General features: G+C 36.4%; 1 protein-coding gene across 2 annotated transcripts in view; it reads right to left on the bottom strand.

Annotated features, from left to right (window-relative positions):
* LOC106674127 (furin-like protease 2) overlaps positions 1–24,734 on the bottom strand; it is a 230,590-nt gene that overhangs the window by 57,196 nt on the left and 148,660 nt on the right. For both annotated transcript variants that reach the window (XM_024226046.1, XM_024226047.1), the window contains exon 3: positions 21,465–21,569. In XM_024226046.1, the coding sequence (XP_024081814.1) occupies positions 21,465–21,569 (105 nt within the window). The remainder of the gene's footprint in view (positions 1–21,464; positions 21,570–24,734) is intronic.

Raw genomic sequence — 24,734 nt, forward strand, 5'->3', positions numbered from 1 at the left:
CAAGTGGTAGAGCAGCGGCGTATTGAGCCGAAGGTCGTGGGTTCGAATCCCGCTCGTGAAATTGACTTTTTTATCTCAACTAGAAACCTTAATTATTTGAATGATATTAATTGGTCAAGCGGACCACGAAAAATAGTGAATTGTATACAATATTCACTTCGATAAAATTAAAAACGAACACACAATAAAACTTAACATATTAATCAACAGACACATGATAACAGAAAAAATTGGTTTCTAAACCTAACAAAAACTAACATTCCTGCAGAAATCCAAAACTTCCTATCACTTGGCCCCAAACATTCCATTCCTTACAACAATTACTGATTCCCCAACAGCTAATTAAATTACTGATGAAGACTATGCAATCCAAAAGTTGTTGATGCTAAACTATGCTTTTATGTGAAACAAATAATTAAAAGACAAGCCTAAAGCGTGGAGCACACCGGACGCAACGCTATGCGACGTCAAGCGCACGCCACGTACAGTTACACAGCGTGATCACAATAATCACTATCACTATCGCAACGCCTCTTTTGTTTGTAATGCACTATTTTGAACAAAACGTTGTAATAAATTGTTAGTTAAATTTTGTGAGCACAACCGTGAAATAAATTGTTTGCCTAACCATCGTAATTAAATAATACTTATAAAAACTCATGAATTTTGGATCTCGTTTAATTTGGTTTACATTAAAATAAGAATGTTGTAATTAATATAACGACAAAATTACATATACATAATTTGAAATAAACTACAAAAAATACGAGTGTCCTGTTCTGACGCTACTCGACCAAAATGGTGTAATTTTATGAGCAAAACCATGAAATAAATTGTTAGTTAAATTTTATGAGCAAAACCATGAAATACATTGTTAGTTAAATTTTATGAGCAAAACCATGAAATAAATTGTTAGTTAAATTTTATGAGCAAAACCTTGTAATAAATTGTAAGTTTAATTTTATCAGCAAAACCTTGTAATAAATTGTTAAATTCATTATATCAAAAAATGGTATTTCCGTGTTTTGATCAATTTCCTACCAAACCATTAAAATTATTATTTTTTGGGGGGTAGCGTTGCGTGGCATCGAGCAGATGTGCTCGGGGGTAATACAATCTTATGAAAGATTGGACTTTGGATTTGCGCCGGGTAGCATCGGGTAAGTGTGTTCCCCGCTTAATTAATTTGACATTAATGCCAAATTATCGTCAATTCTCTAGTTTCGTGGTCCGCTTGACCAATTAATATCTCTTAATTAATTAAGGTTTTTAGTTGAGAAAAAGTCAGTGTCACGAGCGGGATTCGAACCCACGATCTTCGGCTTGATACGCTGCTGCTCTACCACTTGAGCTATCGTGACCTCCATCCACTCGGACACTAACTTCCCATCTAAACCCCACCTTTTGAATTTTCCCTCCTTTTTGCCATTTTTCAAATGTCGTGTAATCTATTTGATTCTCGGCGACAAATGAAATGGCCACGGATAGATTTCGCGAAGATATACTTCAGTTTAATTATTAAATCCATTACAGTTCGTGGTCCGATTGACCAATTAACATTTTTCAATTAATTAATATTTGTGAAAGGTATTGGTTGAGATAAAAGGTGAGGTTGAGATGGGAGGTTAGGGTCCGAGCGGATGGAAGTCACGATAGCTCAAGTGGTAGAGCAGCCGCGTATCAAGCCGAGGGTCGTGGGTTCGAGTCCCGCTCGTGACATTGACTTTTTATCTCAACTAAAAACCTTAATTAATTGAGAGATATTATCGTCAATAGAGAATCAATTTTCACGTTTAGGTTAGTGTTTATTGGTTCGAAATAATCAAAACTGCCGTCGGCCGGAGTTAGCACGGCGAGGGGCGAGCTGCAAAACGCCCTCCCTTGAATAAAACATCTTTTACCGATGTACAGCAGGACTGGATGAATAAAAGATGAATGTTTGTATATTTGGTCGGGGATTGTAAAGTATGATTTCCAATGGAGAAATCCATGAAAGATTGTTTCCGAACGGCTTGCATGGAAGGGCCGAATGTCCAGGGATTCAGAGGGGGGCAAAAGGGATCGGTTTGCTTTTTTCGCTTAATAAGCCCCATTGATTTATGTACGAGGGTAATGCCGACTAAAGTAACATCATTATGTGCTTTGAAAAGAGTAGCATAAGATTATTTTCTTTCTGGGAAAGTCGGTTATAATCACACAAGAGGAAACTCCAGTAAGATTAGTCGTATTTAAAATAAGTTTAAAAACATTTATCAGCAATTTTTTTCATAAATTTAAACACTTGAAGCGAAGTTTCGAAATAGACTTAAACTCGAATTTTGAAATGGTTTGGTGACGCCAAGTCTACATTAGAACATTAGCATTGCTACGTTACAAGGCGTCTTCCTTAAGCGATGATTTTCCGTCAGTGCTGACTCAGACAACCCTTTTCCATTAACTGACGGCTTTTTACGACCTTCTCTCATTTGACCACTCCGATCCCACAGCGAAAATGCCATTCGATTCCGGCCCTTATGTGACAAAAAATCAAAAAATATAAAGGTGTATCGTTAAAATGGCTAAAGGCTGGCTAAAGGGATGACAAACTTTTTTCTAATTTCACCAATTAAATATATTAAAAAAATCAGAGACGTTTAGTTAAGCATTAACATTAAAAAAATGAAATGTGGTTTAATCCCTTAATTATATGCTAATAATCCCTGGTCCAATTATTCTCGATGTTAGTTACTGAACGGAAATTATGACACCGACTCACTACGCCTTATTAAACATAAATAACTATGTTATAAGAATAAAATATAACAATAAAAAAATAAAAATAATCTAATAGCTTCGTTCATTGAAAATGGCAAAATGCCTGGATGTCCAAAACTGTCAGTAGAACCGGCCAATCAGGATAAACAACAGTTCACAAATTTAGTACAAAGTAAAAGGTATTTTTATATAATGATATGATAAGTAGTCTGCCAGTGTGGGTTTGAAAGTTCGGCCAAAACCAAATGTTTCTGTTATTGGTTTGTGCCTCGCCCTGCTTACAACCCTGAGGGAAAACTGAAGAAGGAAATCCCGAACGCGTCTTATCACAGGTTCTTCGCCTACCAGACACCAAGAAACTCACACAAATAATTAGACCAAAATTAAAATTAATTAATTTCCTATTTTCCGGGACGGAGGATGAACCTCTACTTAAGAAGATTCTATCATCCTGGTCCGCCCATCCTCGCAGGTTTTGGTTTTACCAGACACGTTTAGGGATTTTGGTATGTTCAGAAGTCTGTAAAATATGTATTTTCTCTATTCTTCTTTTATCATTTGAAAGTTCGGCCATAAAATATTGCTTCTGTTAGGGGTGAGTTTGCACCTCGCCCTGCTTATGACCCTGAGCCAAATCTGAAGAAAGCGAAATCCCGAAATGCGTCTGATTACAGGTTTATCGCCTCTCAAGACACCAAGAAACTCACACAAATAATTAGACCAAAAGTTTAAAATAAATTAATTTCCTATTTTTCAGGCCGGAGGATGAAACTCAAGTTAAGACGTTTCTTACTCCTGGTCCACCCATCCTCGCAGTTTTGGTTTTACCAGACGCGTTTAGGCATTTTGATATGTTCAGTAGTCTGTCAAATGTGTTATTTTCTTTATATACAATTTCAAACTTCGGCCATAAAAAATTGCTTATGTTAGGGGTGAGTTTGCTCCACGCCCTGCTTATAACCCTGAGACAAAACTGAAGAAGGGCGAAATGCCAAAACGAGTGACAGGTCGACCCTCAGACTCAAAGAAAATATATACATGAAAAAAGTTAAAAACTGACTCTCAATTAGCCATTACCTTAAAGATTATGGCGTGTTTTAATTTTTTTCTCTAGTGTTTTATAATAATAAAAAATAACTATTTTAAAATAAGAATAGTCCCCTGAAAATGGCGATATGTTTCAGTTCAAAATTGAGCAAAAACAGGCCAATCAGGATGAAGGAACAGTTCACAAATTAAGAACAAGGCAAAAGTTATTTTTTTGTTATAAAACTTGATTTTACGAATGATTTATTAAAAATTTGATGAAAATCATTGGTGGAACTCGTCTGACACACAAAACCGTGATAGTCGGACCCATGTCAGTCTACACAACTAGAGATACAAGTCCAAACTGGTCCATTAAAAATTGAAGGCTATCGATTATTTACAGTGCCGATTGTTAACGGAACGAGGACGATGGTCGGATAACCGTGTTGTTCGATTTTACCCCACAAATCTGTCAATCTCCGTATAGTCCAAATCCAACTCGGTTGTTAAAAAGTGCACCTTGGGGTGTTCGATCTAGTATTAGATAAGGTTTAACACGCAGGATTTCTTTTGAAAATTGAGAAAAAACTATATCGGTGACATATCTCACATTTACAGTTAACTGGGCCGTGCGATTTCTTCATTCGGATGAACTGCCAATGGTCTGAACTAGGAAGTTTTTGAGCTTTAAGGAATTTTATTGTTGTTGAGATCTTAGAGATGGAAATTCAGCACACAGGACATTTGTACGATTTGTATTTGTGATAAATTTCATAGAGGTCTCTGGTAAGTCAAAATTGGACCGCCTAAGACAATATGAGGGATTCGTATTTCGAGGTCGGCTGTTATGGTGGTGTCTTTATGCCGTGTCACCATCCGCCCTTGTAAGGCCTCTTGTCGTCCTAGATGTCTCGCAGGAACATCTGGAGCGAACGAGGTGGCCCATTTACGACTCGAAGGCCGGCCCGGATCCATCGGCATATTTCGTAACGGCTGTTGCGACGATCGGCTGGAAAGGAAGTTACGCGAACGAACCAGGAAGCCAAAACGACCGGACACTTGTTCGCTTATGGCCTACCGGTTACTTAGGCATCCGCGGAAGGGAGGATTTTGCACGAATTAGGTCACCTTCGTCAAAATAATCAAACCAGAAACGCTAAATTTTTCTTAAACTGTCTCTAAGACTTCAAAGATTTTTAATGTCGGCCAATAGGTTATTTATTAAACAACTACTTTCACAGACAAAAAAAAAATTGAAGAAAGTTTTTAATTGAAGACTAGATCAACTTTTCCCTTGATATAAAATTTATCATATCCGATCAGTGAAGATTTGCCTTAATTGAAGTCACTCAACTAAATTTACTCTTCGACCTTTCCCAATTGGTCAGTAAACTGAGAAATTGTTGAAAAAAACCTGTAAAATATTTTATCAGGCCTTGGCACTCCAAAAAGATAATGCCTAATTGATTTTAGTTAAACATCAACTCAATAAAACAGATCTTTATGTTCAATAATAAAATCATACCACTCAGCGCACTCATCGTCTTCCTATCTTTAAAATTTTGGTTTACAAGACTTATTTCGTCATTGCAATATTTTATTTTTTACACATACTATCCGCCTATAAAAAGGTGCTTCTGTTAGAGGTGGATTTGTGAATCGCCCAGCATAAACCCTACATACCGTGAAGATGACCAAATATCGAATAACACGTCTGAATCCAGGTCCGCCTATCTTTATAGTTTTAGCCTGTCAAAAGAGTTTTGCATTTCGATACTTTATGTAATATTACGTGTTATTTTATTCATTTTTTTCTTATACCATCCGACAGTTAGCCTATAATAAATGCTTCTGTTAAAGGCGGGGTGTGCCTCGCCCTGCTTATACCCTGACACACCGAAGATGACTATGTGCATGAATGCAGAAACACGACTAAATCTAGTATATCAACGTGTTATTTTTTTTTTCTTATACCATCCGACAGTTAGGCTATAAAAAATGATTCTGTTAGAGGCGGGGTGTGCCTCGCCCTGTTTATAACCTGGACACACCGAAGATGACTATGAGCAAGAATGCAGAAACACGACTAAATCTAGCATGTCAATGTGTTATTTTATTCTTTTTTTCCTATACCTTCCGATAGTAAGGCTATAAAAAATGCTTTTGTTAGTTGCGGGTTTGTGCCTAGCCCTGCTTATAACCCTGACACACCGCGAAGATGAATAAATGCCGAAACACGACTAAATTCATCGCCACTCAGACCTCAATAAGAAATCTTACAAATACATTTAAATCAGTTTAAAATGAAGCAACCTCTTTTTTCCTGAGCGATTGATGAACCTCCATTTTGGATGTTTATGGGTCCACTTACATTTCATGTTTTAGCCTGTCAAACGCGATTTGGCATGTCAAAATGTTCTTTGTTTTGTCAATGTGATATTTTATTAATTTTTTCTCATACCATCTGACAATAAGTCTATAAAAATGCTTACTGTAGAGGCGGAGTTCTGCCTCGCCCTGCTTATAGCCCCCACGCACCGCGAAGATGTCCGAATGCAAAAACACACGACACATTCATTACCACGCAGACCTCGGTAAGAAATCTTACAAATACATTTAGAACATTTTAAAATAAAGCAACCTCTTATTATCCAGTTCGGACGATGGTCCTCCAGTTTGAACGTTTCTGATCATCCTGGTCCACTTAACTTTCAAGTTTTAGGCTGTTCTTTTGGCATTTTGATATTCGCTGTGGTTTGACAATGTGCTATTTTATTTACTTTTCTTAAACCATCCGACATTTAGGCTATAAAAAATGCGTTTGTTAGATGCGGGTTTTGCCTCGCCCTACTTAACCCCCTGACACACTGCTAAAGACGATTAAATGCATATTTACACAATAGTTTAACATGTACCATACAAAAAAAGAAACTGACAAAACTTTTTAAAATTTCGGATTTTTTTCCTCCTCTTATTGGTTCATAATTTTTTTAAGTTGTTGAGTCTGTGGTTTTGTTAAATAGCAATTTTCAATACGTTTCCTTTTGTTTGGTTTTGCGGTCGTTGTTTTCAGTGATATTTTTCTCGTATCTTTTTTCGTTTGTGCTTCAGTAAGAATGGGAGAGAAAATATCGTAAAAAAACATTCGGTTGATGTTCTTCCTTGACCTGCTTGTATATCCCTGAATAACCCGAAAGAAATGCGCTTACAGACCAAAATCAGCCGAAATAATCTGTGTACCGCGAACTTAGAATTTTTGAAAATGGAGTAATTTTAGAGATAAAACACGAAACGAAATGATTCAAAACGCATGTGTTCCATGCCCCGGATTTTTATACAAGAACTGGAAAAAGCTGCCTCTGACGGACTTTCAAGTTTTAATTACTTCCCCAGTGAAAACTGTGGGTGGTTTAAATTTAATCTTCTAAGCCCGAACGAGCAGAGAGATAAGAAAACCTTTTTCCCGCTGTCGCTCCTTCCGCCGCATTTATCAAAAAGGGCTTTAACCATCTGGGCCATCGCATTAGTCTCCACTAGTCACGTTTTCCTTCTGCTAGACCCGAATTTTTTCCCTTTTTTAAAACTCTGGACCAAAAGCCAAAAAGTCGACTCTAACTCGTCCCAATCTCTGTTCATCTCTAAAGGCTGTTTGTTTTAAAGGAACGGAATAGTAGGGCTTTTTTTTAAGGGACTACACTCCCTGGCTTTGCAGCCACTGAAGCCGGGTAGCCTAGGACAATTTGGGCGGATTATAATCTCGGAGGAATCCGACGATAATCCTTTGGGCTTTTGTGAGCTATACTGTTTCGCATGAATACCTAAACACCTAGAAACGCTGAATGCAAACAATATAAAAGTAAAACGTGCAATTTTCCTTCGTTATTCTTAAAAACTCTCCGCCATTGATAAACAATAAGTATTAATTATTTTTTAACAGTTATCACCGATTTTATTTTTCACCAATTATTAATGTATAAGGACGGCCACATAAAGACCCCCACATTGAGAATGTAGGCCATTAAAAAATTCAAAAGTTTAGAAGAAATGAAAAAGCTCATTTTGTTGGTGTAACACGGATTTGGTCCAAATTTTCTTTGGCGATTCCACACTCCAAAATATTGGACGCGTATAGTCTCTTGAATAGGCCTTGATTTCGCCACAATTTTTTTTTGAAAGTTTAAATTTCCCGTTTTTTAATATTTTTATTTCGGAGTTAGACTTGCTCAAATCTACTACGTGAATATACCATTTTCCATAATTTTTTTTATGTAGATTGCAATAAAAATACAGTAAAAGCTATCAATGTTCATCAACAACCTAAAAATATCTAAAAACTAAATATTTTTCACGTAAATTTGGTCTATATAAATTTATATAAATTTTTTTATATAATTCCCTAAATTGAGAATGTAGGCCATTAAAAAATTCAAAAGTTTAGAAGAAATGAAAAAGCTCACAAGGGGACGTCCAGGTCGGTGTAACACGGCTTTGGTCCAAATTTTCTTTTGCGATTCCACACTCCAAAATATTGGACGCGTATCCGTCACGTCTATTGAATAGGCCATGATTTCGCCACATTTTTTTTTTTTTTTGAAAGTTTAAATTTCCCGTTTTTTAATCTTTTTATTTCGGAGTTAGACTTGCTCAAATCTACTACGTGAATATACCATAATTTTTAATGTAGATTGCAAAAAAAAAAAAAAATATAGTAAAAGCAAAGTTTATCAACAACCAAAAAATTTCTTAAAACTAAATATTTTTCAAGTAGATTTGGTCTATATAAATTTATATAAAAATTGTTTCATGAAACTAATATGAATTTAATATTTATAACTTTTACATTTTGTTCATTTCAACAATTTTTACCAATGCAAAACTGTCCACCTCATCCTCAAAAAAATTCAAATTGATTAATTTTAAACCAGGAAGGACCAATATATTCTTCTGGTTGAATGAATTTATTTATTTATATTATATAAATTAAAATATTAATAACAATTATTAGTTTGAAGTAAATTTAATTAAATAAGCATAATTGGTTATTTATACATTAAAAAATGTTATTTTTTGGTTAACATGAAAGCAAAAATGTTCTACGACGGAGAACATTTTAATTTGGTATGATTTAAAATGATAAATCAACAAAATACTGTTTTTTTGTGTGCATATTTTAACAAATATTCAGGAAGCAAAGTTGGTCAGAAAATGGTCCAAACTTGGATTTGACCTCATTCTAGCGTTATAAATTAATTAATTAAAGGAAATCGTTGTAAATAAATTTTTTGACTGTTAATTTCAACGTCCTGCGTACTGACAGGCCTAGTGCTAGGTCTGACATAATTTTTCTCAAAAGCTACTGGGCCGATTTTCATGGTTGATAATTCGTTTTAAAGAAATTGTTGAGTGCATTTTATAACTGTATCAACCATTAAAATTTGTTTATTATTTCCATTAAAAAAAGGAGCTTAACTACTTACAAATACTATTCTTATTTTGTGTATTTTCTCATAGAAATCTTTTATATATTTTTATGGCACGTACGTCGGTAAAAACTACGTTCCTCTACTTTCAAATGGTATGTTTGTCGTTAAAATCCTTTTAGCCGTTTTTTCATTATGGCCGTTTAAATCAGATATTCCGATAACGACTTCTCAAAAATCGACAAAAAATTTAGGGGCAAAAAAATCTATAAATTTAAATTCAAACAAAAGTTTATATTTAGATGATTATTCGAAAATCGTGAGATGCGGTAGATGCGGTCTGGTGTGATGTAGGTTTCAGAAAAACATTATCCTGCCAATGTTTCAACCTTTATTGAGATCATCTTCAGGGCCTGGGATTTACAAACATTGTTAAAATTTAACAAATACATGTATGATGTGAAAAAAGTGAATTTATACAATGTAAAAAATATTTTTTTTTTAATATTCAATCAAAGAATTTCTACTCATTGACTTCTACTTTGATTGAATATAGAAAAAAATCTTTTTTGCCTTGTATAAATTCACTTTTTCATGTAGTAGATTTGGGCAAGTAGAACGGCGAAATACAAATATTGAAAAACGGAAAATTTCAACTTATAAAAAGTTCTTTTTGGCGGACCAAGGGTCTATTCGCGAAGCGGAGAATATGTGTCCAATATTTTGGAGTGGAGAATCACCAAATCCGTGTCACACCAACCTGACTCCTTGTCAGATAAATGTTTCAAGATCGATGCTTTGGTAATTAATTCGTTGAATTATTTTTGAACTTTCGAATAGAATCATCAACAAAGCTCATGGTGAGAAATTGGTTTCTCGGATAAAATTGAAAGACAATTTTTAAATATAAATGTTGATAATGATTTGTCAACAAAGGACAACAGGCTTTAAAACAAACAATAAAGAATGAGGACCTCTTTGTTCCAAAATAAATAGCCATGAAAGAAGACCTGGAGAAAATAAAACCGATCCTCTGTAACTAAAGGAAAGATTTAATGGAAAAGGTTGAAAGTTCTTATTTCCTTAAGGGATTGCGAGGAGGTCGCTAAATCACTGCGTCCTTCTCCACTCAAGGCTACCAATTAAATGTTATTTTTGTTTTGCAGTAACGTGTTAACGGTGCGATTTTTTCCCCTCCAGCCTGGAGCAGAATATCGATAGCGACGAAAAAAGGTTAATAGGTGTTTTTTTTGGAAATTTTAATCCCCGTGCTTGCCGGAGATATTGTAATTTTTGGACAAAATGAAAGTAAGAAGAAATAGAAAATAGGTATACAAGTCGTTTTCTTTTCTCCGGGGCTTCATGGTACTTCATGCGACATGAGGGATCAAATCGTGCACTTCGGAAGTACATGAACTGACGGTATCGTCTTGAACGAACGTAACTGCAATTACGGTAAAAATCGTGGAAAAAATTTAGCCAACCCGTAGACCTTGCCCTGAACCTTGACAGCCAACTTTCCCTCGAGACACGCCCCATTCTGTGCCCGGCTGTGATGTCATCGCGTTTAGACTTTTGCCCGGTTTCGGTTGCTTTCTGTTTCCTCCGATCGGATGCGGGATAAACGTGTTCGGGGCAATTTTGAATTCCAGGGGAGTGAATTTGCCTCGGGGAGGAAAACTTGGATATGGGATGTGGAATGGAGTAAAAGAAATCGGGCCTTCATCTCGTAGAAAAATTCGAGTTTCTTTTCAGTATAAAATTTAATCGCAACCCTTCTATATAAAAAAGGTTTTGTTATAAAAAGACCCATCCTTCGAAGAAGAACCGAGTGGGGCATTATAAAATTACGTTGTTTTAGAGTTAACTTTTGATATACACTAACAGGCAAAATATTCCACCAAAAATTTTTTTTTAAATTTCCTCGATAAAAGAAAATTCTGCCCTCAATTTGTGACATTGGTTTTATCAATGAATATTTGTTTAAGTTTTGTTTTAAATTGGGAATATCGATTAGAGATAAACACACTTAATCTTTAATCCAAAACCAGGAAAAAGAATTTTTCAATGTTTACTTTTTACGGAATTTAAAATGCTTATTCAGTCTTATTTGAATTCTGAAGCAATAAACTGTTTAGTTTTCATCTTTCTTTTCTTAATTTCAAATTTTAAACTTAAAAATGCCACTCAGTGTGGAGGATGTTGCGCGTGGTGTGGCACTTATTGATGACGGACGTTCCATCAAGTTTGCGGCTATAACCATCGGAGTTCGCTTCAAAACTCTGCGAGACGCCGTTAGACGTTTTCCAGAAACTGGGTTCTACCATAGAAGGCCCGGCTCTGGACGCCCTAGGGTAACAGAACCACAGGATGACCGTTTTTGGACTTTGAGAATTTGGTGAAACCTGCACCTTATTGTTGTTCAAGCGATTCATCAGCTCCAGGAAATTCGAGGTGTCCAAAATTTCAGGACGCACTGATCGAGGAAGATTAAATCAGTATTGACTGGCTTTTCGCCCCGTAAGAGGACCAGAATCGACCAGAAGACACAGATTCCACGGCTCGCCTTTGCTCGAGAACACAGCCACTGGTCTTTGGACAATTGGTCTGCCGTACTTTTTATAGATGAGTGTAGATTTGCTCTATGATCTTCTGATGGGAGTGAAAGAGTGTGGAGAAGGCGAAATGAAGCGAAGCGTCTAATTTTTCCCAGAATCTACCTTTCCAACGTAGCTCAGTGAAAATGTGGGTGGGAATTTCGATGGAGAGTCGCACAGAGTTGGTTGTTGTTCGTTGAGGGTAGGGTCTTTGTCGGCCACTCGCTATGTGGATGAAATTTTGGAACATCACGCGTTGCCTATCCTCGATGAAATCAGTGAAAATCCTATTCTAATGCACGATAATGCCCGTCCACATGTCGCTCGCATAGTACAAACCTTCAACAGCAAAACACCAGGGTCTTAGCCTGGCCAGCCCGTTCTCCAGACTTGAACTCCATCGAACATTTATGGTATAACCTCAAAAGACAAATCCATCACTTCCTGACACACTCCACGATGTTGAAAGGACTCTTCGTGAAGAATGGGCTAACTTCCAGCAAAGAGACATTTCCAGACTGGTAGAAAGTATGTCGAGGCGTCTTCGATATGTAATTAAGGCAAGAGGAGAAAATACGCGTTATTGAAATGTTAATTAAACACCTAAGACAAATTTTATCTGTCCGGCTTTTTTTACATATTTTGTTAATTTTCCTTATCAATTGACTTTTTTTTGACAAAGGCTCAATTATTAAACGTTAAAAAACGTGAAACTTTGATAAATATATAAATATATTACAATAGAAATTAAGTTATATTACAAGTGGGTGGAATTTTTTGCCTGTCAGTGCATATCTAGTATGTTCTTTCTGTCAGAGGTCAATGTACAATCCTCGCTTCTGGGAGTTCTGAGGTTCGAGGCTCCCTTTTCTCGAATAAGTCGTGGGGTGAATTAATTTCTGTTGTAAAAGTGAGGCGCGTAAAGGATGGTCTGTTTCCAGCCATGTGAACAAAAGTCACAGAAGTGACCAGCAGTTCATTTGAAAGTTTTCTCCATCGAGACGTTAGCATATTCATAAGTCGTGACGCATAGCTGACTGGGCTCTCATGAATTCGGCCGCGACGAAAGAATTTTAGAAACAGTCCTACTGCCGTTTCCATAACATCAAATTGCGCAAGAAATGCATTTTTGAATTCTTGCCGAGATAAATCTGGATGGGCGATTTGCATAAACCAGGGCTGGAGTCTCTTTCTATGCCCGGCTCAGTGTCAGAAGTGAGCCTCATCTACCTTTCTGTGAACCTAGGCAGCACTCGAAAGCGTCACTCCATGCTTTCGCTTGAAATTTTATTTTATGCAATTTTCTCATTTTTTACGTTTCTGACTGCATACAGAAAAACTGACCTATATTTTATACATTTTTTACATTATATCCTTCCGTTCTGAACTTAAATCCGGGTTTCGAATATAAAATATCAACCTAGCACAGCTACAAGGCGAAACCAACGAATGATGGATGGATGACTCACGGAAAAACTTAATCTGCAGCCCTTCCCCCGGATACACGTAAAGGGAGAAAAAAACCACGGGGGTCGATGAGGGCTGCTGCGATCCATTATTCCTTTTCGAAGAGCGGGTCAATTACCTCTCAATTCTGCTGGGACCGAGTTGATGGAGTTAGTATAAAAACGTCCCACAAAACCTCAAAAAGGACTTTTCAACTGTAATGTTTGTAGTCGCAATGCAAACAGATTATTCCGTGGCTATATGGCTTTTTGCTATCTACCGATTAAGAAATAAATTAACATTTAAAATTCAAAAAGCAGATCATTTGATGGCTTTAAAAATAATTTGAACAAAATTCATTTGGTGATTATTTGGAGGTCGTGAGAGGCGGTCTGGTGTGACGTAGGTTTTAGAAAAACATTTTCTTTATCGTGCCAATGTTTCTATCTTTATTGAGATCATCTTCAGGACTCAAAGTGTTTGTTTTCCGTGTAGATGTGTCATTCTGGTCTGTCGGACGGAAAACGAACACTTTGAGCACTGAAGATGATCTCAATAAACATCGAAACGTTGGCACCATAAAGAAAATGTTTTTCTAAAACCTACGTCTCACCAGACGCATCGCTCGACCTCCAAATAATCATCACGTAACGATCACTAAGCACCAACACAAAATTCATTTGGGCCGGTTTGAACCCAATAGTTAAAAAATCACAAAAACTGACATATTTTCTCCGCTTCATGGAAAAATATTGATTACCCCAGACCAATGATGACCTCATAACTCTACTTAACCTAACCCGTTCCGGTTTCTAACTCTATCTATACCAACCCGTCAGTAACACTCATCCTAACTAATTTAACCTAACACTACATGAGCTAACCTAGCCGGCTAATAACCCTAAACTTCCATCTTAGATTACCCAAAATGACGCGAAGCTTAAACTAACCTAACCCTCCCATGAGTACTCCTCAGTAACGCGAAAATAGTGACGCAAAATAAATTATATCTAGCTTAAAAACGTATCCATGTTAAATTTGAAAAAAAAAACACTTGTACATTTTATGGAGCTTCCACGGATTCGGAAATTGATTCATATAAGCATCAAAACCTGGAGAGAGAATATTCTGAACTCCACCTGACTTAACCTAATACGTTTCTTACCCTAACCTAATCCTAACTCTATCTAACTAGCCTCCAGCCATAACCAAACCTAACCCTACGTTTAAGCCTGATTAACCGAATCAGTTCATCAATAATTCCTATCTTAATCCACCATTATGTTCTTATATCGCTAACGTGAAATCGATGTCGCAAAAAATTGTTCAACCAGCTTAAAAAAATTGTAAAATTTTTTTAAAAAAATTTGTACACTTATAGTTTCTACGGATTCGAATACTCGTCACGAAAATGATTATGAAAAATGAATGGTTTCCAAATAAAAAACATATAGACCTCAAGATAAATATACTAAATCTATTTTTAAAGATACAGCGGATTTGAACTTATATTCACGCAATCATCAACATAAGAGGGAGTGGTATATTGTGACTAAAGCTACCTGGCTTAACCAACATGTACCTAAGCCTAGCCTAACTCTATTTAATCTAACCCTAATCATAATTCTACATAACTTAATCCGTCTCTAACTCTGCTAAAACTAATCCAGTCCATAACCAGTATCCAATTTAAAAATATGTTTGTGTTAAAAAAACAACAATAAATTAAAAATAATACAGAACATATTTAAGTTTCTACCGATTTAAATCCTCATCGTGAAAAAGATCAAGCTAAATAAATAGTGCATCTAGCTTTAAAGCATATCCTATATATATATATATATATATATATATATATATATAAGTAGCAAAACATGGAGGGAGTGGTGTATTGCGACTATCCCTACCTGACCTAACCTAAAACGTCGAGCACCCAACCTAAACATACCATTACATCTATGTTCAAAATGCCCAATTTGTTCTGCGAAAAAAATATTATTTAACTGTTACATCACCGCAAAATTTCAGTGATTCACATTATTAGACTAATTTCATTTTTTTATTTTTTTTAAATTTGTTTGGTTAATTACTCGTCACAGCGGTAATACTGTGCATTGCATATTGAGGAAGTACCGTACGGTTGTTAACGGTGAAGGACAAACGGGGTAATTTCAAATATGAAAAACCCACTTTAAACATCCTCTCATTTTCACAACATTAACCGTACTTTTATAAGGAATGAGGGACATTTTCAAAGAGGGGTACGTCAAAAAAAAAAAAAAAAAAAAAAAAAAATCCAGGGTTGACAAAGAAAACTCTATTGCGACAAGGCTTTACGAGAAAATGTTCAGATATATTTTTTGTCAACTGTATTTTAAAGGGCCGAATTTTTACGCAGTTTGCTTCAATTTCTAGGTGAGAGAACACAAAAAATGCGTACATATGAGAGAGATTAATATTTTTTTTATAAAAAATAAATTAGGCGAAAAAATGAAAAAGGGGGAAAACCTGGAAAGAAACTACAGAGAAAATTGGAAGACAAGAGGGAAAAGCCAGTCAAGGAATTTTTATCGTGGTTCCTTTTTCTTTTCACAATCGTGTAATGTTATTTTTATTAAATTCACTCTTTTTCGTGGTCCGCTTGACCAATTAATATCGTTCAATGAATTAAGGTTTTTGGTTCAGATAAAGAATTCAGTGTCACGAGCGGGATTCGAACGCACGACCTTCGGCTTGACTCAAATGGTAGAGTAGCGGCGTATCAAGCCGAAGGTCGTGCGTTCGAAGCCCGCTCGTGACATTGACTTCTTTATCTCAACTAAAAACCCTAATTAATTGAATTTTATTTTTATTGAAAATACAGCAATCCTATAATTAAGCATTTTGGTTCAGAGGTTGGTTCCAGGCCATCGTAAGGCCGTATAATCAATTACACAATGACTTGTATATGAGAAAATACCTATTATTTATGTTTCGGAAAATAAATTGAAGCAAAACACCTGGCCGATGTGGTTTATGTCAAAATGAACACAGGTTGTATTCAGCAGATCTATGTTTATATCAGGTATTCAAAAGACAATTATTCCGTATATTTCTGGCCATTTAAAGCATTAATTAATTAAATAATTCACGACGTACGCCTCGAGAGATATCGGAGATTCTAGCCGCAACAAGGGCAACTGTTGTTCCAATAAACTTGGTTTGAAATGTCAGCTCGAAACTTAAGAGACAATTCATAAACCTAAGGGTATTCTGTTTCTAAATTGCATTCAATCTGTCAAAGTTAAACTACAATTCATAGAAGATAAACGACGAATAGAGACGCGGGGAAATTGTGGATTGTTTACTCCCGACTTTACGTTTTTAAGCATATAAAGAAAACAAAGAAACTGGGTTAATTAGGTAATAATTTGCAGAAGTCAGGGTGCAAAAACAATGATTCTGCGTGAAGAGTGGAGTAGGACACTTATGGGCTTTACGAGACGCTGCAAAAATTTGTCAAGCGGCCAAAATAAAACAAAAACTGATGAGAGGATAAATTATATATTGACCTCCTCGACTCGGTTTCTCCACAGAAAACTGGTCGTCTTAACCAAACTAGAAATAGATTTGTACCAAAAAAAACTTCTAGAAGAGATTGACTATTCAAATATTTATTTACAAAATCAAATTGTAATAACAAGTGGGAGATTTTATCTGTGTTTTATTTACCTCTGATCCTTTAAAACGGACCAAATATTGTTGTAAGATAATCAATGAAGTGTCTAAGAGATAATTAAAAATATTAAGGGTGGTCACTTTTTGATTTTGGGGACGCCCTCTAAATGGTTAGGAGGAATGATGCCCTGGTTCATATTATTAATAGTCGGTTTTATTGAAATCGTTTGGGCAGCGGGATTGAAATATACACAAGGAATTTACGTAAACTGAATTGACCAGTTTGGGGCAAATATGGCGTTAACCAAGCAGCAACAACTGATCCTACATTTTACAAACCGCCAACCAGGTCACCTGCTGCACCAGCCAAATAAGGGAAAGGCTCCATAATACCGGTAGCCTCCATCAACACCAGCGCTACGGTGTGCTTTCTTAGTTCAGCAATTGAATCGAATTCATCAGGAGCATTGACAGCAGAGAATTGCTCAACGTTACAGGTGACTCGTGAATCGACTCGATTATAAGATTCATCCCACTCTTCGCTTGTTCTAAGCATTACATTCAGGATGGAAAACAGCTTGTGCGTACGGCAACCAGCACTACTTTTTGACCTGGTACGCGGCGTAAAGTGTCCCTTCTGTTTTAACCAAACGATGCTTCCAAGATATACACACCTGTACCCCGATCAATTTTGATACTGGGTGATTCGAACATTAGAAAGTTCGCAAGGTAAAATAATCAAGGTCAAGGAGGTCACTAAATTTCATAAAATGAACTTTTCCGGGTTGAGGTGTCCACACGCCGCACGGATTGGGTCGTAACTAACGAACTCACTCAGGATTCGTCAAAGGCTGCTCAAGAAGCGCATGCCCTTCGATGGAAGATTGAGCAATTTCATTATTAATTAAATACTTAATCCATTATGTTTAGTGGTCCGATTGACCAAATTACTTCTTTCAATTAGTTATTCTTTTTATGTAAGGTGTCATGGTTGAAATGAAAAAGCTAGTGCCAAGAGTGAGATTCGAACCGACGACCTTCGGCTCAATACGCCGCTGCTCTAACGCTTCAGCTATCGTGACGTTTATCCACTCAGACACCAACTCCATCTCAACGTACAACCTTTAGGCCACTTCACAAAGTGCCGAGAATCGAATCCTGATTACACGACATTTGAAAAATAGCGAAAAGGAGAGAAAATTTGAAAAGTTGTAGGTTTAGATGGGGAGTTGGTGTCCGAGTGGGTTGAAGGCACGTTAGCTCAAGTAGCAAGAGCTACTGAGCTGAAAGTCGTGGGTTCGAATTCCGCTCGTGGCACTAGCTTTTTCATTTCAACCAAGAACTTACACAAAAAGATAAATGAATTGAAAGAAGTAATTTGGTCAATTAGACCACTAAACATAATAGATTTAATAAGAAAAACTAAGTATAATTTCACCGGCCGTGGCCTCTTTATAAGTCGCCGAGAAGCGAATCCTGATTACACGACATTTGACAAATGGCAAAAAGGAGGAAAAATTCGAAAGATTAATTAAATATTTTAGCATCATTTAAGTGCTATCAATGGCAAACAATGGGTATTTTCACCACTCTTGTTTTTAATTTTGTATACATTTTCTATTTCATTGTTACATGTTAACGAAAGGAATGAGATAATATTAATGTAAATTTAGAAACTTGAAATATAAATCATTGTTTTTGTTGGAAAATGTTTTGTTTTGAACGTTATCGCAAAGCTTAATTATAATTGACATAAAACGTGCTTTGATCAGGTTATTAGTACACAGCCCGTTAAAAAGGGATTTGTACAAATCTCTCTAGCTTTGTAGCCGTAATATATTAAGGCCAGTGTAGCCGGTAAAACACCCTCCTTATAAATAACCTGTTGCCTTTTATTCAAGGGTGTCATTACAAACGGGCAAAAGAGCCAAAGCGTGGATTAATACGACGGTCGGGCGAAGAAGGGCAATGTTAATGAGGGAAATTTCACTTCACCGGCGTTACAATGAAGCGTAGGAAGGGAGCCGGGAGGACCAGAGGAAGGGAAAGCAGTCCCAAGTTCCCCTTTCAGACTTTTACTTTCGATCGAGTTATGCCGTCAGCGTAATTGCGACCACGTTGTTTACTTCCTAGGTCATGATGACCATTAGAGTGCTTATCCCAGACGGCTCGACTCTCTTTTCTGTTTGCCTTCACTTGATGGCATGGATCATGCAACTTTCAACACGACCTCCTACAGTTAAACCTCGTGTAGACTTAAGAAACAAGACCTGATAGCCATTACGTTCTATATACCATAAAAAAGACACATTACTATAGTTTTCTTTTCAGCCTTGTTTTCGACCTGATTTTTATTCATCGCCCATGGCGATCATCTCCAGTAAATCAACAGACTCATTCAATGCCACATAGATGAAGAACAAAGTGGCTTTCACATCAAGAGAAGGGTGACAAAAGACAAGTGAAAAGAGATGGAGCACAAAGAGACCCTTTTCCATTAGGTAGACATGAGACCTAGTTGTTTATTCCTAATCCTTCTTCATGCGATATAAACGTTTTTATCTGATGAACTGTAACAAGAGTGGCACAAGATTAAGAAGGCAAGAGTAATACCGTGCTTGGTTCATTCTTCTACTACTACTAACATTCAAAATATATCTGAAATTTCCGGGTTTAAACAAGCGACAGACGAATCATGAAAGTGGGACTGTAGCGTTTGCGGTCATGTTAAGAATTTGGAGTATAGAAGTACATGGGTGAATTGGACTACCCCTGGAACGTTTGGCTGAACGGATGGCATGATCGGGAAGAGACTTATCACCTCACAGGAGGATCTTTTGTTAGAATTTCCTTCTTTTGACGGGAGTAAAGTCGGCGATGCCACGCAGACTAAAATAAACAAACTACCCCACGTTCTCTAATCATTTCTGGAATACGCTGCACCCTTACAAGCAAAAACAGATCAGTGCGCTAAAGGGCTTCTTAGACATCTCAATACTGATCAATGCTCACAGGAAACCTTTTCTTTTTCTACCAAGATTCCTTTCTCATGAATAGAAAGAAGTCTTCCTTAATAAGTGAACTCCGTATATCAGGCGACAAATGCCTTCCTCCCCTCGGGTTTCGGGAGGGTGTACCCTAGCTACTCGTAGGAGTGATATGAATGCTAAAAATAAAAGCGATCGAAAGCTATTGACTTAACCTTAAAAGAAGCAAAAGAGACGATATTAAAAAGCCTCCATCACCCCAAGCTGTACCTTTGGGTGAGTCAATAGGAACGATATAAACAGAAGCTGCAGATCGTAAATGCTTCTCAGAAGAAAGAGGGAAGAAAAGTAGACCGAATACGTCTCGTAAAGTAGAGCAAATAAACATGCAAATATTCTGGGTTCTACCGCTCTAGAAGGAAGCGATTCTGGCACCTAATGAGAGGCTTAACATAGCAGCCATACACAAATTCCTTGAGCAATTCAAGAAAAACACATCAGGAAAAAATAGACTAACGCCCCCAGAACAGGTGGAGCAAAATAAGATAAAAATCAAAGAGCATTTGGAAAAGGATCAAAGGGAAAGCCAGAAAGAAATACTGCCTAACGGGTATCCTAATACACTTCTCACCATTCAGCATTTAGATTCCATCAAGATTTTGATTCCTTGTACGATCATATGCACCGATGTAATGACTATTAATAACATCTTCCACTGTTTTCGATTCTTCATGAACGAACATCCACATGTAGTTTGATAGTTTTCTATCAGATCGGACTAGCCATGAAAACTTTCTACTTGCTGATGCCTAAACACGATTTACAAAGGAAACCAATAAGGAAATATGAAACTTCACGTTCATCACTTTGCCATCATCAGAATATTTAATAATTTGATTAGTGAACTGGGGTGTGTTGCTTGTGTAATGCCAGATAACAAAACCAGCGAGGAAAGACCAAAATGATCGGAAAAACTACAAGTTTTTTTCACCCCTCGAAGAACATCCACTTGCTAATAAATTTATTAGTGTGAGTGTGTATCATCTGAAAGGCAAAACCCAGTAATATTAGGCAGATCAAAATTAACGGAAACGCTCAGCTACAGGCTTGTCCGCATGATGAGTTTTTAACAAGTTACTCAGACTTGTCACCTTTGATACTTTTGCCAAATTTGGAGTTTTACATTTATTACATTTATGTTTAGGTGATCTCCAAATCAAATCCAATGCAAATTGTGCCATCACAGATAGAATCCGTCTGAGACCTAGCACAGTCAAGTTAATAGTAATATTATATCTATAAATTCTCTTGCAATTTTCCTTGGCTCAAGACGAGACACAGTTGCGCAGCACAAAAATGAAATAGCAATAAATTAAAAATAATAACCAAATAGTACTTGTAAGAAATCTTCTGTCCTTAAATGAGTCTACATCCGAGTATGAAAAATTAAGGCTGTTCCTTTCTAATTTTTTTTCTACTTGCACTGGCACTTAATTTAATATCAGGTAGGCAACAGCACATCAGATATTTCACCTTGAATTAACATTCAATGAGCATTAACTGTTTTACTGTACCTGCGGCTCGTTGCTGAGTTTCTCGTGGTGCTCATCAGCAGTCGAGAGGGATCGCTTGTGAACGTGCTGGTGTTCAAAGAGATAATATCCCTTAAGGTTGCCAATCTACAAAACAAACAAAGAAAAAAACTTTAATACAACAATAATTACTAAATTATCTTTAAAGCTTGGCGAACGTCATGGCTATTACACAACAATTACAAGAAAAATATTCAGGTCGTTAAGTCTGTAAAAGATAATTTTACTCGAAAAAAAAAATAAGCAGATGGTTATCAAGTTCAAAGGTTGCAAAATATAAAATATTATATTTCTCTTATTAATTCATTCTCTTATTAATTTACAAAAATTGCCGTTCTTTATATTAGGCTATCGATGCAAGGTAAAAATAAAATAGTTAAAGGAAAAAAATAATTATCAAAATAAAAAATAAATTAATTTTTTTTGTCTGTAATGCAATGTTTGAGATTACTGGCCGATACTTAACATTTAACATTATTGCTCTTTTAAATCACATTCTATCGAATTATAATATTGTTTTGTTCATAAGTTATTCAACTCTGATGATAATCTAACGAGAAACGTCTATTTTCTTCTTTGAAACAATAAAGTAAATATCTGACTGGTCATATTGATAATATGATATTTTTAAAAAAGGCGAGAAAATATGGTCTGCGTTTTAAAGATCATCCTTGGTGTGGGTTATAAGCAGGGTGAGGCACAAATCCACCGCTAAAACAGCCAGATTGCTCTGGCTGGTTAATACAGTTCTATTGGTTATGGGTTTCCTGCTTACGCACTTAAACAGTCCTGGATGATCAGTTATGACCGAAATACAAGTAAAAGACATTAACGTAAATAAAAGCACACAGACAAACCATTGATGATGACAAAAGTCGATACGGGGCTGACAGGTAGACAAAACAGCAAGGATAGACAAACCAGAAAAACCGGTTCATAATTGGCGATATTAATTATTTCAATTGATTTTTTTTTTATCTAAGGTTTTTGGTTGAAATGAAAAATTAGTGTCATGAGCGGGATTCGAAGTCACGATAGCTCGAGTGGTTAAAGCAGCGGCGTATTGAGCCAAGGTCGCGAGTTCGAATCCCGCTCGTGGCACTAACTTTCCATCTCAACCAAATGTCTTCGATAATAATAATAATTAATTGGTTAAACTTTTCATTCACGTATTGTCAGTCGTAAATGTAAACAAGCAGACAGAGAAACCACTGTTGATGCCGAAAAATGGATATGGCCTAACAGCCATAACAACTTAAAAGGCTAAAACGTTCCGAAATGACCAAGCTATAAAAGCATTGACTTATGGTAGTATATTCCGAGTCATAGACGTAAAAAAAAGGCGAAAAGGAAACCACTCATGATTACAAAAGACCTGATAACCAAAAAAAGTGAGGATAAGTAGACCAATATTTTCGGAAATGACCAAGCTACAAAAGCCAATATTGCAATGTCTTCTGCTAATATAAACTCAGTCATAAAAGTAAACAGGTTCACAGAAAACCACTGATGATTACACAAGGCTTGGCAACCAAAAAAATGTGAGGATAGATTGACCAAACTTTTCAAAAATGACAAAGCTACAAATTTCAATATTGCAATGTCTTCTGTTAGTATAAACCCAGTCATAATGTAACATTCAAATCTATCTCTCCTTTTCACCTCAAGACTATCAAATCTCGATCGCACGAATCCAAGAGGACTTAACTGCCATCAGATCCTGGGGAAAATGGCTTCTCTCGATATCAATCAAGTCTCGGGCTATAGATATCCCCTTTTCTTATCCTTAATCTCAGCTCTGCATTAACAATCAACCGGTCACCTTTAATCCAAAAAACCTAGTAGGGCCTAGAAACCATACATTCCCCAAATCATCCGCCATTTCCGTCATGTTTCTTCTTCCCGATCAGCTCCCACAAACTTCTTATCTCCTTCCTTGCGCTTCTAAATAGATTATGGCTGTTTGGTGGACTCACCTGCAAGCTTGTTAACAGACTCAAGAGAACTACATTCTTCGTTTCATGTTTATCTCAAATTTCTGATATGTTTGGTAGTTAGAATGGCTGTACTCCTCCTATCGCGAGCTTTCTTGACTCCTTTCTCTATCAAACCATTTCTTTCCATTTCTTTTCCTATATTTATAACCTGTTAACATTTAAATCCCCTATACACTCTCGCCACACTCGTTCCGCCCCACTAAACTCTACCTCTCTCATACAAATCTACCAATTCCATATATGTTCCTATATCCTCTGGAATTCCCTAACAAACTATATTCGCTGTGCCGCCATTTTTTTCACCTTATGATTCAACTAGTTCAACTTGTACTCATCGGTTCGAAAATAGTACTCAATATGTAAAAATACTTTTTAAAACTAATGAAACATCTAAAATACTAAAAAACCTCGAAAAAGTATGTGTTTTTACAGGTTTTTAGATTTTCACCGACCAGTTGAGTCGTGAGTTTCGAGTTGGGAATGGATGTATTCGACTAGTTCAACTTGACCGCACGTACCTATCGGTTCGAAAATTTAACCTAATCTTTATATAAGGTATTGGGTGAAATGAAAAAGAGCGTCACGAGCGGGATTCGAACCCACGACCTTCGGCTAAATACGCCGCTGTTCTACCACTTGAGCTATCGTGACTAGCTTTTTTCAAAACTTTTTCATTTCAACCAAACCTTCCATAAAGATTAATTATTTTAAATTTGGTCAATCGGACCAAGAAATATAACGGTAAGAATAATTTTTGAAACCTTCACGTTTCGTATTTTCGACTCCAGTTCCTAAAATTAGGGTTAATTTTCTGATAATTATTCCCTTTCATTTTTAATTTAATACGTTTCATTAATTTTTAGGTTATTACATTTAAATCTTTATTTATATCAAGTAATCTAAGTTTATCTAAGGACTTGGTTGTGATGAAAAAGTGAGTCTCTTCCTGCTCGCTTTTCCCCCCTCGTGACACTAACTTTTTCTTTACAACCAAAACTTTAGATAAAAATAATTATGGTAATATCACAATAATTAATTGAAATACTTAATATAGTCAATTTTAACCGATCAACATAAGCTTCCAATCTCCATACCTTATATTCACGGACGGATCAAAAACGGAGGTTGGAGTGGGATGCGCCTGGTACGATCCACAGAAAAACAAATTCGAAAAATATAAACTTCCTCCAGAGTTCAGTATATATTCTTCTGAACTTTTTGGCATCTTTAAGGCAGTAGAGTATGTACACGAAGA

The sequence above is a fragment of the Cimex lectularius genome, unplaced genomic scaffold (genome assembly GCF_000648675.2).
Source record: "Cimex lectularius strain Harlan isolate CLEC.00 unplaced genomic scaffold, Clec_2.1 scaffold110, whole genome shotgun sequence".
Classification (NCBI taxonomy): Eukaryota; Metazoa; Arthropoda; class Insecta; order Hemiptera; family Cimicidae; genus Cimex; species Cimex lectularius.